Source organism: Dromiciops gliroides, chromosome 1 (assembly GCF_019393635.1).
Source record: "Dromiciops gliroides isolate mDroGli1 chromosome 1, mDroGli1.pri, whole genome shotgun sequence".
Lineage (NCBI taxonomy): Eukaryota > Metazoa > Chordata > Mammalia > Microbiotheria > Microbiotheriidae > Dromiciops > Dromiciops gliroides.
This window is the reverse complement of record NC_057861.1, coordinates 670,493,543-670,511,243: the sequence shown is the minus strand read 5'-3', so window position 1 is coordinate 670,511,243 and position 17,701 is coordinate 670,493,543. Positions and strand designations below refer to the sequence as shown.

Below are 17,701 nucleotides of genomic sequence, written 5' to 3'. Positions count from 1 at the left end.
TGATCTGTACTGTATATTCAGATGCTCTGGTTGTCATTGGACTGATGAAGAACCTGATGCCTGGAGGTCCAGAATGTGAGCTGTTGGGTTTCCCTGATCACTGGGGATGTAATATATAAGGGTTGAGTTCTACCTTCTCCCCAGTCAATGAATCAACAGAGTAAATGAGGCATTAAGGAATTTTCTTATAACTTTATCATAATATATGGACGAGCTCTTTTTTTTTTTTTTTTTTGCGGGGCAATGGGGGTTAAGTGACTTGCCCAGGATCACACAGCTAGTAAGTGTCAAGCGTCTGGGGCCGGATTTGAACTCAGGTCCTCCTGATTCCAGGACCCGTGCTCTATCCACTGTGCCACCTAGCTGCCCCGACTCAGGGACTCTTGAATCCAGGGCCTGCACTTTATCTACTGTACCACCTAGATGCCCCCTGTGGATGAGCTCTTTTAAAATTAATTTGAACTTTTGGCTGCTGCCATGTGATGCCACACAGGAAACTGATTGGTTCATTGATTGATTAGGGAGAGGTTGGATTTCCAATCTCATAAACTGAATTAGTGTCAGGGCCAAGACTAGACCCCGGACTTTCAGATTCTGGGCTGCTGCTTCTTCCTAACCCAGCCCAACCCCTTCATCAGGCTACCTATGTGAGTCAGATGTGGAGTTCCCACCGGCCATTTGGGGATCGAGGCACGAATGGTGGGTTTTCTTTCCTAGATCCTCTTTTGGAGATCAGCCCAGATGCTGAGAGACAGACTAGAGCTGAAGAGTTCTCACTAACACTTTGGGGATGATGGTTATGCACAGTGGGCTCTGGGAACAGTGGGAGTCAGCCTCCTCTCTTGGGCCCTCCTGCTGCTCTATCTCCATTTCCTCTCTTGAATATAAGCTGATATGCTCAAAGGGAGATGAGTTGAAGAGTTCCCAGCAATTATGTAGTGGCACTAGTACTTGAAAGAAAAACTCTTCCTTCTTTTCTTCCCTCTCTCTCTCTCGTTCCTTCCTTCCTTTCCCCCTTCCTTCCCTCCCTCCTTTGCTCCTTCCTCCTTCCCTCCCTTCCTCCCTCCCTTCCTTCTTTCCTTCTGGATAGATCCAGCATTTTGGAACGATTTCTCTTTCTTCTTCTCACCCTCTACCTCCCTCAACAGTGGCAGCCATGATTCCCCCACATGGCAATAAGAACATATACTTGCTGAGGTGAACCCATGACTAGATCTGGAGCACTGGAAAGATTTAGTGGGGTATTAGGCAAAGAGACAAGGTTTAAGAAACCTGGGTTCTAGATCTGGTTTTATCACTGACTTAATTTATGATTTGGAGCAAGCTGTAGGCTGGGTCACAGTTTCTTTATCTGTAAAATGTAACTGATAACCTCCTGTTTCACCCACCTCAAGAAGACCTTACAAAGAAAATGGCAGAGCTAAAAGAGACCTCGGAACAAGGAATGGCAGAGCTGGGAGGTACTCTGGGCTATGGCACAGGGCACCTCTAGTCCAGAGCTCCTGCCACAGAGCCCATTGCTACAGATGTACCTTCTGTACTGGAAAGGGAATAGGGGAAGGGGGCAGTAGCACTGAGGGTCCCCTCCCTGGCCAGGGGCAGGCCTGGGTAACATTGGCCTGGAATCTTTTCCTGGCCCCTTATCTCCTAGCCCAAAGAGAGGAACAGGTTAGACCTCTCAGAGGCAGGGCTCCTAGCCCAGAATGGTACAAGCAGGGATGAGATTGGAGTGAAGGGGATTCTTGTGGCACATTGGTCTTCTGCACCATCCTTCTCCTCCCTCCAAATGCCCAAATCACATATACTGTGAAAACATCCAAACACATATCATATATGGAATGTATACACTCACAGAATAGAAACACCTCCATCCTCTCCCCTCACAAAACTTATTATGAATAGGAATATGATAAGCCATGGTCCTCCTCTCCCCCCCCCCAATCTTTTCTCTCAGAGTCTTGACCCCATGTCAAGGTCTTGCTGCTACATTGTAATGACCCACTCAGCTTCTATTTCTCATAATCTGGGGAGGAATGGTAAACATTGTGGGGGGGGAGGGTTCAGAGAGAGGGGGAAGATTGGTCTCAGGGACCTCTCCAATTCATGTATGACATTCATAATGAGACTACTACTACTACTAACCTATATTTATCCACAGCTTTAAATTTCACAAGGTATACATACTATCTTTACACATCTTAGTTCTGGGGATAAATCAGGAGAAAGTTTCCCCCTTTATAAGAATCCTCTCTCCATCATCTAGCACAAAGCCTTTATATAACCTTGTGAGCACCGTAAGGATTATTATCTGTCTTTTATCCAGATGGGGAAATAGGCCCAGAGCCTCAAGGAATGAGTTGTCCAGTGTCCCACAGCAAGACAGTAGTAAAGTTACCAGAACCCAAGGTGCTTGGTGCTCCTTTAAGGAATAGGGACAGACGTGTAAGAAAGTATAACTTCAAACTTGGAAAGACTTACATGAATTGATGCAGAGTGAAATGAGCAGAACCAAGAGAACACTGTACACTATCAACACCACTGTGTAATGAACGCCTGTGATAGACTTAACTCTTCTCAGCAATGCAATGATCCAAGAAAATGCCAAAGGACTTATGGTGGAAAATGCTCTCCACATTCAGAAAAAGAACTATGGTGTCTGAATGCAGATTAAAGCATACTATTTTAACTTTTGTTGTTACTTTTTTGTTCTTGTTCTTGTTTATTCTTTCTTGTGGTTTTCCCCCTTTATTCTGATTCTTCTCTTACAATATGACTAATGTAGGGCAGCTAGGTGGCACAGTGGATAGAGCACTGGCCTTGGAGTCGGGAGTACCTGAGTTCAAATCTGGCTTCAGACACTTAACACTAGCTGTGTGACCCTGGGCAAGTCACTTAACCCCAATTGCCTCACTAAAAAAAAAAAAGACTAATGTAGAAATATGTTTAACATGATTGTAATGTATAACCTATATAAAATTGTTTGCTGTCCTTGGGAGGGGGGAAAGGGAAGGGGAGGGAGAAAAATCTGGAACTCGGAAAAAAAATCTTTACATGTAATTGGAAAAACAATTTAAATAAATAAATAAATTAGAAAAAACAAACACAAAAAAAGAAAGTGAAACTTCTCCCTCCCTATCTACTTGGGACAGTAAGGCACATCTCTTGGAATCCATCTGTCCCCAGTGAAACTATACTAAAGAGAAGAGTGGATAGAGGGGCTCCAGCCTAAGTAGGGGATGGAGCTGACCTCTTCCAGCCACAAATCTGGACACCAATAGTGAGGGTACTGACTGTGACCATATGGTTTTTTTTTTTTGTTTGTTTGTTTGTTTTGCTGGGCAATGAGGATTGAGTGACTTGCCCAGGGTCACACAGCTAGTAAGTGTCAAGTGTCTGAGGCTGGATTTGAACTCAGGTCCTCCTGAATCCAGGGCCAGTGCTCTATCCACGGTGCCACCTAGCTGCCCCCATAACCATATGTTTTCAACCACAAATTGGGACTCACAGTGCAGCAGCAAAGGATATTTGTCTTGTCAATCTTTAACAAAAAGTACATTTTCCCCCTGAAACTAGGACTGTGCCAGAAAATGCCCATGTTCCCTCTGACTCTTTTGCCTTCAGCACATCTCCCTATAAAGCCTTATGTCCTCTGTTTAATTAAGTAAATAATACTTGTCTGTCTCCTCTTCCTCTTCTCTAATGCGCGCACGAACACACACACACACACACATCTCTACCTCCTGCTCCAGGCAGGCTGGTTTCTCTGTGGCCTGACAAAGTCATATTGCTAAATTTGACACCTGGGGAACTAATTCTTTCCCCTAGAGGTTATTTATTATCGTGTAAGATAGACAAGACTTTTACTAAGGAGGGAAAGAGCACAGGCTTGTAGGATTTTTTGCTTCTAGAGACCTCTGTCCAATCCCCCCATTTTCCAGATGAGAAAAGAGAGGCCTAGAGATGGAAAGTTGACTTGCTAAGGGGCATACAAAAAGCTTAGTAGAATCCTGGAATTCAGTTACTTGGAGAGTTATCAAGGAAAACAATCTCTCTGTCTCTGTCTTTCTGGCTTTCTCCCTTCCTCTCTCCCTCCCTCTCTCTCTGTCTCTCTCTGCTTCTCTCTGTCTCTGTCTCTTCTCCCTCCCCCCCTCTCTTTTTTTTTAAAGCGAGGCAATTGGGGTTAAGTGACTTGCCCAGGGTCACACAGTAAGTGTCTGAGGCAGGCAAATACCATCTCTTTCTGGCAGTCTAACAGAGTAAACCTGGGTTCTAATCCTGATGTTCCTACCAGCTCCATGGAGAACTTTCCTTTCCTGGAATTTAGATCTCCAACTCTGCCAAAAGTGTGGGTTCAGGCTAGGTGATCTCCAAAGTCCCTTCTGGTATTTGTTCCTCTCCAGGGTTTACCCCCAACTCTGCAGAATTTCTTTACCATGCTACAAGAATCTCTGCACCCCAAGCGCTCACTGGATCAGGAGATTGCTCATGCCAGAAGTGCCTTCCTCACCTGTGGCCTCTGGCCCCAGAACCTCCATTTTCAGGAGGATCTTCGGCCCTACCATGTGTTCATTCCCCTCCTGGCCTTCCCCACCTTACCTCTTCATGACATCTTCCTCTCTTCCCTCCCTCCACTCCGCCCCACCCCCTTTTCAGCTTCTTTTTATGGATTGTCTTCCTGACCTAGACTGTAGCACTCTGGGGGGCAGAGACTATCTTTCTGCTTGCAGAGTATTCCCATCACTCAAATTCTAGTTCTGACATTCTTTGTTGTGTGTTCTAACATTCTAGGTGCCGAATTCACTTCTGGCTCTGACATTCTGTGTTCCAGGGTCCTGTCTAATTCTGAAATCCTGTGCTCTATATTCTGAGGATCCTTCCAGCTTTAAAATTCACAGGATCCCTGCATCTCAGAGCTGGAAGAGACCTCAAAGGCCATCCAATCTAAGCTACTCCCAAACAGAAATGCCCTTTACATCATTCCTGAGAAGGGGTAAGTAGTTGGCCTCTGCTGGAAGGCCTCAGGTAGGGGGAGGACCTTCTGAAGCAGCCCATCCCTTTTTTGTTTGTTTTTTTTTTTTTGGGGGGGGGGCAGCAATGAGGGTTAAGTGACTTGCCCAAGGTCACACAGCTAGTAAGTGTCAAGTGTCTGAGGCTGGATTTGAACTCAGGTCCTCCTGAATCCAGGGCCAGTGCTTTATCCACTGTGCCACCTAGCTGCCCCTAGCCCATCCCTTTTAAGAAGTTTTTCTTCACCTCAAGCCTAAATTTGCTTCTTGACAACTTGTATCCACTACTCTCAGTAGTGACCTGCCTCCACCCCCATCTCCACCACCACCACCCTGGGGTCAAGAAAAACAAGTCATCTTAAATACTTCAAGACATCTATCATTTCCCCCCAAGTCAGCTCTCCTCCAGGCTAACTAACCATCAGAACTTTCTAACATAAGGTATGTAGACTCAAGGCCTTTTGTCCTTCTCTAGAAAGTTTCCATCTTCTTATTAGCCCTCAAGATATGGTGCTGACATTTGAACACAATACTTTAGCTAAGAGTGTACTATCACATCCCTAGTCTTGGATACTTTGCCTCTCTTAAGTCAGCCTACCTGATTTAAGTTAGCCTTCCTGGCTCCCATACCATACTCTTTGACTCACACTGACCTTGAGGTCCTCTAAAATCCTCAGTTCTTTCCATCTCTCATCTCTGGGAATTTTCTTTGGCTGTTCCCCATGCCTAGAATGCTCTTCCTCCTCATCTCTGCTTGCTGGATTCTCTTAAATGCCAATTAAGATGGCATTTTTCTATAGGAAACTTTTCCTAATCCCTCTTGACTCTAGTGCCTCCCTTCTGTTAATTACTTCCTATTTATCTTGTGTATGATGCGTGTATATATATGACTGCTTTTGTCTCTTTTTTGTATCCCCAGATAATGTAGTAAAGGACTCCCAATTCAAAAGATTAAAATACACTAGTGGAAATGCACACACTTGAAGGGATAGGGAGGGACATGTAAGAAAATGTAACTCTTTCTTCCTGATCCACTTAGGATAGTAGGGGACATCTCCCAGAATCCATCTCTCCCCAACAAAACCCAACAAGACTCTACTAGGGAGTAGAGTGGGTAGAGGGCCTCTAGCCTAAGTAGGAGACAGAACTGACCTCGTGTAGTCACTCTCTTGTTAACTGTGGGCTCTAATCCCTGTAGAACCTCTTATATGAGCTAACAAGTAATTGGATGTTTGTAAGCCTTTGGAAAAGAAGGCTAAACAGAAACAGTTAAAGATTCATGAATTTTTAACCCTTCCATGACTATTGAAGTAGGTGGCCAGAAATGCACTTTCTAAAAGACCTATCATACTCCAAATGATGCCCGGTGTCACATTTCTTTGTATAAATGCCATCTCTTCCCTATTAGACTAAGATCCAGGAAGGCAGGGACAACCATTTTTCATCTCCATATCTTCCTTAGTGCCACAGTCCAGGCTCTTGTGTGTTATCTGGAGTTGTATTGGTCCAGAACAAAAACAAAACAAAACACAAGAGGGAGGTAGAGGGAGGGAGATACACACACATACACACACACACACACACACACACACACACAGAGACAGACAGACAGACAGAGAAAAAAAAGACAGACAGAGACACATAGAGAGACAGAGGAACAGGGACACACAGAGAGACAGACAGAGCCAGAGACAGAGCCAGACAGAGACAGATACAGAGAGAGACAGACAGGCACAAAGAGGGACAGACAGAGAAACAGAGACAGAGAGAACCAGGGATAAGAAAATCTTTTTATAAAGACTTCTTTTTAATGTTTTCCTCCCTAATTTAAAAAAGGGTGGGGGGAGGAATTTTATTCTTTGAACATTTTCAGGGTTTGTGTAGGCCTTCATATCTGGAAATGTGCCCAAAGTGATAATTTTATAATGTATGGTTATTCTTCTCTTGTTACTATGGAAAAGTGAAACAATTTGGGGGACACTGAGATAGGGAGAGAAAATTGTGGAGTACATTCTCCCTTCTTTACTTTAAGACTAATGGAGGGCAGTTCCCCAAAATGGAAGTCCTTAGGCTAATTTGGCTTTTCCTAAATTAACGAAAAAACTTGATGTGGAAAACCCACTTAAAAGAAGCGTACCATGTGTTTCAGGTTCCTTCATATTTTTATTTCTCTGCTCCTCCTTCCTCCCTGTTAACATTTCTGTCAATTTTATACATCTTTAGCCTTTGCCTAGAAATACCTTCCCTTTTCCTTGTCTATCCAAATCCCACCCATCCTTCAAGGCCCAGCTCAAGTTCCATCTCCTCCCATAAGCCTCCTTTTATTATTCCAGCCCCCTTTGATCTTTCTCTTCTTTGACCCCCAATAGTCTTTATTGTCTGTAATACACAACTTCATTCCACAAAAGTCCTGCTCTGCTGAGACATCCCTGTATAGAGACGACCCTGGGTTTTCTAAGGCTGTGTTAACAGAGTGCAGACTCTACTATCAGTTCTAACCAGATTGGATCTGTTTCAAGTACAGTCTCTGGCATAGTCTGCGTCTCCTGTCTGAGGACTGGCTTAGCTCAGTAAAGAGAAACTCACCATTGACTGGTTGGCCACTACCTCATGAATTCTATGACCACCGTAGAGGATGAAACAATTAAAAATATTCAGTGACCCTCAATTCTGTGCAGCCCCAGTCTTTACCCACAATGATGATGGAAAAGGGGCCATGAAAATCTACAAATCAGTTTTTCAACCATCTACAATCTTTCATTGAACTCTTGGCACTCTTAGTTTCAAATCTTTGTCCAATGCTCTCCAAGCTGATAAAAGTCACCCCCACACTGGCATTCTCACTATAAATAAAACCTCTAAAGATAAAGAAGTGGGAATCAAATGGGAAAAAAAATGTTTCTCAGGTTTTCCTAGAAGTAAATAAAAGACATGACATAGTTGCTCTCATCCTATTCCCAGAGACCAGAAGAAATGTTTTTCCATGGCATATTTCCATCCTGCCTTACAGTCCTCAAGATGAGTGTAGGCAAGGGAACCACCATGACTGTTGTAGCTTATTAGTCAACTTTTGCTGTTGAGAATGAAGAAATCCTATTAATACCAAGATTCCACCCTTTGTTCCCCCACTCCCAACCAAGTCAACATGTTCATTAATACTCAGTGGCTTGGATGAGAACAGGGAGGGAAATTATGTTGAAAAGTATGCTTCACTAAGAAATGAATGAGTTCTAAATTCCTCAGAAGCCTCATATCTCTATTATGGACACTTTCTTCAAGATGTTGGGAGTCAGTGGACATGGTGAGCTCCAAACAACACCTAAAAAAAATGAAACTGACTATATCTTAACAAACAGGAAGTAACCGGTTACTAACATAGGAGTCACTTCAGACTCACCTGTGTGTAGCCAGATGGACTGGTTAGAGCAAAGGGCAAAACAAATAACAAATTAACTAATTAAACTAAAACATAAACTAACTAATTAAACTAATAACAAATTAAAAGAAAGGATAAAGATGAGAAGATGCTATATGCAATTAAAATAGCTCCAACCTGCCCTACTTAGGCTGTTGATTCTGAATAATATTAACTGACATTTATGGAGTGCTTGATTGCTTACAAAGCACATTATTTCAACTGAGCATGGAAAAGATTGTGGATGGTATTACTACCAAAAAGAAAAAAGAGGCAGGAAGGCCCTTATGTCTACTTCCTCATCTCTATAAAATCATTATCAGAATGATCGCTGTAAGTATCAAGGGTATCTTTGATGAAAGTATGACTAGAGAACAGGCAGATTTTTACCAACAGTTCTCTACAGTAGACCATATTTTCACAGTGACAAGAGTGAGTGAGGTGAGGGGTAGCTAGGTGGAGAAAAGGGGCAGCTAGGTGGCGCAGTGGATAGAGCACTGGCCCTGGAGTCAGGAGTACCTAAGTTCAAATCCGGCCTCAGACACTTAATACTTACTAGCTGTGTGACCCTGGGCAAGTCACTTAACCCCAACTGCCTCACTAAAAAAAAAAAAAAAAGAGTGAGTGAGGTGTTCAGAATGTACCCATTTTATTTTAATTTTTTTTGTTTATTCCTTCCCCCACAAAAGTGTTTTGACTCGACAGATCCAAATGTAACCTTCAAGGCTCTTTCCACAAGGTTTGCTCTATGCATTTGCTAGGATTATGGAAGATTCCTTGAGAGATACAAACACAAAGGTAACTATGTTCAATGATCCTCTGATTATCAATAGTCAAGTGAATCATAAGATGGGGAGACATCTGCTTTACCAAAAGTATTTGCCAATGTCATGGAGGCTGTCCTACACAAAATCGAAATGGTATGGCAGTAATAGTACTAACAACAACAATAATGATGATGGGTGATGATTAACGACAGTAGCTAACATAATATAGAACTTAAAGGTTTGCAAAGCACTTTCCACATATTCCATTTGATCCTCACGACAACCTGGTAAGGTGGGTGCTGCTATTCCCATTTTACAGATGAGGGAACTGAGGCTGAAAGAAGTCAAGTGACCTTGGTAGGGTCACACAGATAATGTCTGAGGGAGAATTTGAACTCAGGTTTTCCTGACTCTAAGTTCAACGCTATCCATTATATAATTCACTATCTTATACAGTATATAATTCATTGTATTCACTATAGATGTTGAGGCTCTTTAGGTGCCACTGTTTACAGCTAACATTGTGTTCACTGCTTTTAGCACTGGAGTGATGCAGGACCTCTTCTGTAGCCTCTGTGCCCCCTCAAAAGAGATCTGGATAGGGGCAGCTAGGTGGCACAGTGGATAGAGCACTGGCCTTAGATTCAGGAGGACCTGAGTTCAAATCCAACCTCAGACACTTGACACTTACTAGCTGTGTGACTCTGGGCAAGTCACTTAACCCCAATTGCCTCACCAAAACAAAAAAAGAAAAAGAGATCTGGATAGCAAGATATATTGCTCAGATTATGATAATCAGTGGAATGGGCAACTCCTTGAGTTAGTCTATTCATTCAGCCAGAATTTATTAAAGCACCCCCTAGGGTAATAAGAATACAAAGACAAAAATTAAATGGGACTTGCCCTCAAGAAGCTTAAATTCTACTGGGGAGAAGGAGAGAAAACAACTTGTGCCCTGAGAAGTAAATAGAAAGTAACTTGGTGGGGGAACTAGCAAGGGAATTATGTCTTGTCTATACAAAATGGCACTTTGGTTGAACTTTGAAGGAAGCCTGATATCTATGAAGCAGAGGAAAGAAGTACAGGTATATACTGTGTAAAGGTATGGGAACTGGAAATGAAATATCATGCAGGGTCATTTTAGTTGGAATGTAAATTGCATGGAGAAAAGTAAAGTGATTCCCCTCCCCCCATAGCTCAAAGAAATAGGAAAAGAACCTATGTGTACAAAAATATTTATAGCAACTTTTTTTTTTAATGGAAAATATTCGGAATGAAGGAGTGCCCATTAATTGGGGGGAATGGCTGAACAAATAAATCATGGTACACAATGGAATATCATTGTACTGTGAGAAATGGTGAAATGGATGGTTTCAGAGAAAACTTACAGCAACTGATGCAGAGTAAACAAGCAGAATCAAGAGGATCATGTATAAAGTAATAACAACAATGAAAAGAGAAACAACTTCCAAAGACTTAAGAACTCTGGTCATTGTAGTGAACAACCAGGATTTCAGAGTATCAGTGATGAAGCTTTTGCCTCCCTACCTTCTGCGAGTAGATGAACTCAAAATGCAGAATGGGATACCCATTTCTGGACATGGCCAATGTGTGAGTTTGATTTGCTTGTTTATGCATAGTTGCCTCATTGTTTTGTTTTTCTTTCTCCCTCCATGGAGTGTGTGTGTGGATGGATGAGGATTAGATTTAGGATCTCCCCTCAAATGAGAGGAGAATAGAAGGAGAGATAAGAAGCAGAGAAGCAGGACACTTTTGAAAGTTGTATGTTAAATTTATTATAGACTTTAAAAGAGATGTGCAGTTTTATGTGTAATCCCTTTTCTCTATTCTACAGTCTATGTGGAAGTTGCTAATTTTATTTCATGTTTGTTAGTTTCAGGGAAAAAAATAAAGGAAAGAAAAAAAAATCCCATGCAGTAATCCTGTTAAGTTCAGTTGGAACCAGCCATGAAAGGCTTTCATCAGCATATATATCTTAGATAAGAGCTGCAGAGAGACACTGAGATGGGCTTAGAAATGAACAGGAAGAAGAGAGAGGACTAGACTGCATTTGGGAAATTATCTAGTACTTGTCATTCTTCCAAGCTACTCCAAATTATGGCAAACCACCCCATTCCCATCTTTTTAATACCAATATTCCCCTGATACTATTATATAGTCGCAAGCCATGGAATACCACCATGTTAGAATTAGCAAAGCTGAAAATATCCTAAATGGTAATAGAAAGACACATGGTGGGTGTGTGATGGTTGCAGAGTATTATCGATGAGGACTTAAAAGTAAGAAGTGTCATAAAAGATGTCACCCAGGGGGGCAGCTAGGTGGTGCAGTGGATAAAGCACTGGCCCTGGATTCAGGAGGACCTGAGTTCAAATCCAGCCTCAGACACTTGACACTTACTAGCTGTGTGACCCTGGGCAAGTCACTTAACCCTCATTGCCCCCCCCAAACCCCCCCAAATCCCAAAATGTCATCTAGGACATGTATGACCCGAGGAGCTGGGTCAGTCAAGGAGTGGGAGCAAAAGATAATAGATGAACAGATAAGATTATGAGGCATCATGCCCCATACGGAAGATTTATGGAAGGACATGAATAGTAACTGCCCAAGATGAGAAGGAATAGATGACCTAGACTGCCATTTGTAACAGGAATACCCACATCTAGAACGTAGAATGTTAGAGTTGAAAAGAACCTTAGAAATCACCTAGTCAGAACTGCCTATTTTTTTAACAGAGAACTGGAATATAATGGATGACTGGCCAATAGGGGCCTGGCCCTTAAAGTACATACAATCTTCTCTGACCAGTGCCAATCCATATGGATGCTTGTGAGCCTGCTTCCAGGGGCTACCCTTCACATTGGACATGGGCAGGCATTCTGTTTCCTGTTTGCTTGCTGCATGATGAAAGCCTTTTGTTGGCTGCTGAATTGGAACTGACTGCATATTCAAGAGTTTCTTAGGGAGAAATTTGTTCTCTTTTCATGTAGCTGAATGAGGTGGCACAGCGGATAGAGTGCTGGGCTTAAAGTCAGGAAGACCTGAGTTCAAATTTGGCCTCAGATACTTATTTGCTGGGTGACTCTGGGCAAGTCACTTAACTCTATTGGCCTTAGTTTCTTCATCTATAAAATGAGCTGGAGAAAGAAATGGCAAAGCACTTCGGGATCTATGCCAAGAAAACCCCAAATGGGGTCATGAAGGGTCAGACATGACTGAACAACAACATTAAGGGAAGATATGCTATAAGTCTTTGGGTTGGGAAACAGGCCTTGGACACTTATCTCCCCACCTGGATGGCTTGTGGCCTGGGGACACCAGGTATCTGCTTCTTTGTCTCTTTGTGCTGCCTCTTTCTTTGCTTGATCCAAAGAATATCGAAGATAACCTTGGGAGCTTTGAAAGGTCAAGAGAGCTTCCCAAGCCCCTAGAACTGGAGTCCATAGAAGGAAGAGTCTGCTGGCGCTAAGCTTGGTGGGAAGGCCAGTCTTGGGGAGTGACCTTCAGGGTTAGGCAGATCAACTTGGAGGTCAAGATGCCGTCCCCTGCTGCAAGGGAGTCACTAGGAAATGAACTTGCTAAGGTGAATGCACATAATAGCTGCTTTAAATCTGAGTCCACTATCCCCAAGGACTAGTGCAGTGGAGATAGGTTTGTACTTTGGTTTTGACTATATATATATGTTTTTGTAAATATTCCTTTAAAAAAGTAATTGATATCAATTGCTTATTGATGATAGAGCAAGAGTTTAATGATATCGAGACAGGAGTGATTTTTTTTTTTTTTGCTTGCGGCAATGAGGGTTAAGTGACTTGCCCAGGGTCACACGCTAGTAAGTGTCAAGTGTCTGAGGTCGGATTTGAACTCAGGTCCTCCTGAATCCAAGGCCAGTGCTTTATCCACTGTGTCACCTAGCTGCCCCCAAGGAGTCATGGTTGATTGATGTCAGGAGGAACCCACCAGAATAGTAGTTGGAGCCAATGGCATTAAAGAAAACCTCATAAGCCCTTAAGATTCCCCACTAGGACTTTGAAGGACTGAGCTCTGGGGACCTGAGCTACCACTGGGAGTGTGGGTTGGGAGCTCAAGTACAGAGACTTGTTACATTTTATACATAAAGAAAAACAAACAAACAAAAAACCAGAGACTCAGAAAGGTCAAGGGATTTGCTCATGGCCACCATTAGAATATAGCAGAGCCAGAATTAGAAACCAGACTCTGCTCTCAAGCTACTCAGAATTTTGTAGGGAGATTCTATCCACATAAACACATAAAACTATAATGCTGTTTGGATGAAAAAAGGATACAGGAAAGGTTATACAAGGACCAGAAAGACTGGGGAAAAGGGGATCTCTTTTGGCTTAACAGGCCAGGGAGGATTTCCCGGAGGAGGAAGTACCTGAGCTAAAGTCTTGAAGGACAGGGAGGATTCAACAGGTAAACATGAGAGATGGAGGATAATGTGTGCAAATAGATGGAGATGGGAAGGAGAAAGTTAGTTCTATTTCTTTTTTCATGTGTGTGTCTTGTTTCCCTCAAATAGACTGTAAGCCCCTTGAGAGTAGGGACCATTCTATACTTCTATTTTCCCTATGGTGCTTAGGAGTCAACTCAATTTAACAAACATACTTTATCAGGCTCTGAGGTTGGTACCAGGACACAAAGGATATAGTGACTGTCCCCAGCATGAATATAATCTGATAGGAGGGTTTGATAAGCACACAAATAGGTTACTCAGTGAGTCATTATTTGGTGACTGGGTGAGGGGCTAATTGGCTGGGACATCTCCTCCTGCCACCTGGAAGATCTCCCATTTGCCCATCACCCACCCCAAGGTAGGGGGAGGAGGAGCCAAGATGGCAAAAGAAAGGCAGTGACTTGCCTGAGCTCTCCCCAAAACCCCTCCAAATACCTTTAAATAATGCCATAGGAGCTATCTCCTTTCTTATTAGTAGCATCTACCACAGTGGCATCAAGATTACCCAGTACAACTTTTCCAATTTAAGGATGAGGAAACAGATCAAGAAAGGGCAAAGGACTTTCCAAGGCCACACAGGGAATTAGTGACAAAGCCACTAATGATATGGGATGATATGTCCCAGACCCCACAACTCCCCAGGGATGGTCCCCACCTTTCACCAAACCCACACCCCCAGCCAGTACCTTTGTACAGTACCGGGCCAAAGATGGCGAGGCTATTGTTGACGGTAGTACAGTTCCATCGTCGACCTCGGAACTGGTGTTGGCACTCTTGGATGCCAATCTTCACACCTTCAGCCACACTGGGCATGATATCCACATAATTCCGACAGAAGCGCAGCTGTTTGGGCACTAGGCCGGGAATGCTCCCACACAGGATGGGCTGAGTGCCCAGTGAGGAGTACTGATGTCCCACAGCCAAGGACCTAGGAGGTGGGGGTGGGGAGAGACAAGAAGACCCTTGGTTAATAATCTAATTCAACTAAATTCATTTTGCTTCAATTTAAGTCAAGGTAATTCAATATATATTCATTAGGCACCTACTGTATACCGTAGAGCATTGTGTTTGGCACAGGGGAAGATACTAAGATAATTAAGACATGGTTTCTACCCTTATGGAGTTCACAGTCAGTAAACATTTACTGAGTGCCTACTGTGTGCAAAGCCTTGTGCTGGAGACTGTGGGGATAATAAGAAGAGATAAGTGATAGTTCTTGACCTCTTGAAGCCTAGTCTAGTGGGGAAATGTCACACACATATAGATAACTGTGATCCCAATTAAAACAAAAGAATACAAAAGTTTGCCTTAGAGAAGGACAAACAAAATACAATGTGAGGTCCTGAAAAGGTTGTTACCAACAGATCACAGGAAGCTTTCTGGAAGAGATAACATCTGAGCCAGGCCTTAAGTGACTGAGTAGGAATTTATAAGGAAATGAAGGAGAGGGAATGCATTTCAGGGAGATGGAATTTATTCAATAAGCACTTATTAAGCACCTACTATGTGCCAGGCACTCTGCTAAGTGCTGGGGATACAAAAAGAATAAAAAAAAAATTCCCTGCCTTCAAGAAGCTTATGGTCTAATGGAAGAGACAACATGTAAATATATTTGAAGGAAGCTACATGCACATAATTAACAGAAGGAAGGCACTGGAATTAAGAGGGGTTGGGGAAGGCTTCTTTTAAGGAGGTGGGATTTTAGTTGGGACTTAAAGGAAGTTAGAGAGGTCAGTTGTTGGAGGAGAGGAGGGAGAGTGTTCCAAGCATGGGGGACAGCCAGAGAGAATGCCCAGAGTGGAGACATTGAGTATCTTATTCATGGAATAGCTGGGAAGCCAGTGTCACTGGGTGGATGGAAGAGAACATGAATGTGAACAAAGTCACAGAATTGGGAGAGGGAGAGAAAGAGAAGAGGTGGGAGGGAAGGAGACACACAGAGAGAGACAGAGAGAGAGACACACAGAGAGACTGAGACAGAGAGGGGCAGAGACACAGATACAGAGAGAGAGACAGAGAGACAGACACAGAGAAAACAGAGACAGAGAGACAGAGGAAAGAGACAGAGAGAGAGAGAGAGAGAGAGAGAGAGAGAGAGAGAGAGAGAGAGAGAGAGAGAGAGAATGGTAAAGTAGCACCAGATTGCCACACAGAGCTTCACTTTTACTCAGCATGTAATCAGGGATCCCCTGGAGATCAGAGAAGTCATATGACCAGATTTGGCACAAGATAGTTTGTCAGGCAGCATATGAAGGAAGCATTAAAGTGGAGACTAAAAGCAAGAGGACCTGTTAGGAGACTATTTTAATCATCCAGATGGGTAGTAAGGAATGCTTGTGCCAGGGTGGTAACAATGAGAAAAGAGAGATGTGGGAAATATTTTAGATGGAATCAATAGGACTTAATGATTGATTGTGAGGAAATGGGAAGAGGCCAAGGTAACATGAAAGTCTCAAACACGGGAGATGAGTGAATGTTGGCGCTACAGATAGAAGTAATGAAAGGTTCCTCATTTGACCAGGGGGTGTCTGATGAGGGAGGAGCAGTCTCTGAGGGAGCCATTGGTTGGATGGGGGACATACAGAGGTATGCTGATAAATGTTTAAGAACCAGCTCTGGGGGTGGGTATACATACAACACACTTAAGTTTTATCTCCATTAAAATTTTCTCCATCACTTTCTTAAGTCTAGACAACCCACAAAACAACAAATCAAGTCCTGGATTTGTAGAGTTTGCCAATTTTCAATAGCTTAAATGCTTAGATTAAAAATTTAACGATCAGATTTGAGTTGTTTCTGGCACAGTCCTGGGGCTACAGGACCCAAATGTGTCTGAGATAATCAGACTAAGGACAGGGCAATGTAGTGAAATACAAGAAGGGACATGTGATCTAGGAGAAATTCTGAAATCAGGGAGGATTATATGATAAGGTATGAATTCCTTTGGTGGCCATTCAAGGCTCTCTACAATCTGACCCCAATCTGTCCACCAATCTCAATTCACTGGCTTCCCTTCTTCACATCCAGCATTATTGACAAGTTGTCACAAAACTGGCTGCTCCCTGATCCTTGTCCTGCCTGTCTCCACCTGAGTATACTCAGTCAGGCTGTCTTCCTATACTTGAAACTAAGTCCCATGCCTTTGCCTGGTGAAATTCTTCCCTTACTTCAAGGCCCAGTTCAGATGCCATTTCCTCCTCAAGGCTTTCCATGATTCCCCCCCCCCCCCCCGGCCCCCCACTCTCAACCCTCCATCATTCTCTTATTTATGTCTCATTTCTCTGTTTGGACCTTTCCTACGTACTTGGCGTATTACAGGTTGTGTTACTTATCTGCATCATGGGAGAGTGGACAGAGGTAATGCTCTGCTATATTTCCATATTTATTTTAACCCCAGCTTCCCCTTGGTCTGTAAACTCCAGAGATTATTTCTAGTTTCATATCTGTAGTCCTAGACCCTGAGGATGGTTGGAGATACAGAAAGTTGAGGGTTAGATAGATGGGAACAGCAGGCCAAGGGGGCAAGGAATTCAAGAGTGGCAGAAAGTATTACTAAAATGGTTGGCCATAGCATCAGGACTAAAGCGAATCCGGAAGGGAAGTGAAATCATAAGAAGGATGAGAGGACTGAGAGAACATGGGAGAATGAGAGACCAGCAGTCACAATGAAGGCAAATGAAGAGATGTGGGTGACAGGTATGGTATAGTGGGGGAGATGGAAGGAGAGGAAGGTTGTGGTTAGAGAGGCAAATTTCAAAGTTCAAGATCTTGGAGGTGGAGCAATTTCAAGTCCTCAAGGATAGGTGTAAGTTATGTTTATCTGGTGGATAACTAAATTTAAAGAGGTGGGGAATGATCAGAATTCAGGCACACAAGCTTGGTTGAAGGAACTTGTGAATCTCTAGCTTGGAAAAGAGTTAGGAGGAATATGAGAGCTGTCTTAAAGGATTTGAAGGACTCTCATGTGGCAGAGGGATAAGATTTGTTCTGCTTGGTTGAGGAGGAGGAGGAGGAG

General features: G+C 43.1%; 1 protein-coding gene across 1 annotated transcript in view; it reads right to left on the bottom strand.

Annotated features, from left to right (window-relative positions):
* Positions 1–17,701, bottom strand: part of WNT3A (Wnt family member 3A) — a 98,168-nt gene that overhangs the window by 44,753 nt on the left and 35,714 nt on the right. Inside the window, exon 2 of the mRNA XM_043979464.1 lies at positions 14,373–14,614. Within this exon, the coding sequence (XP_043835399.1) occupies positions 14,373–14,614 (242 nt within the window). The remainder of the gene's footprint in view (positions 1–14,372; positions 14,615–17,701) is intronic.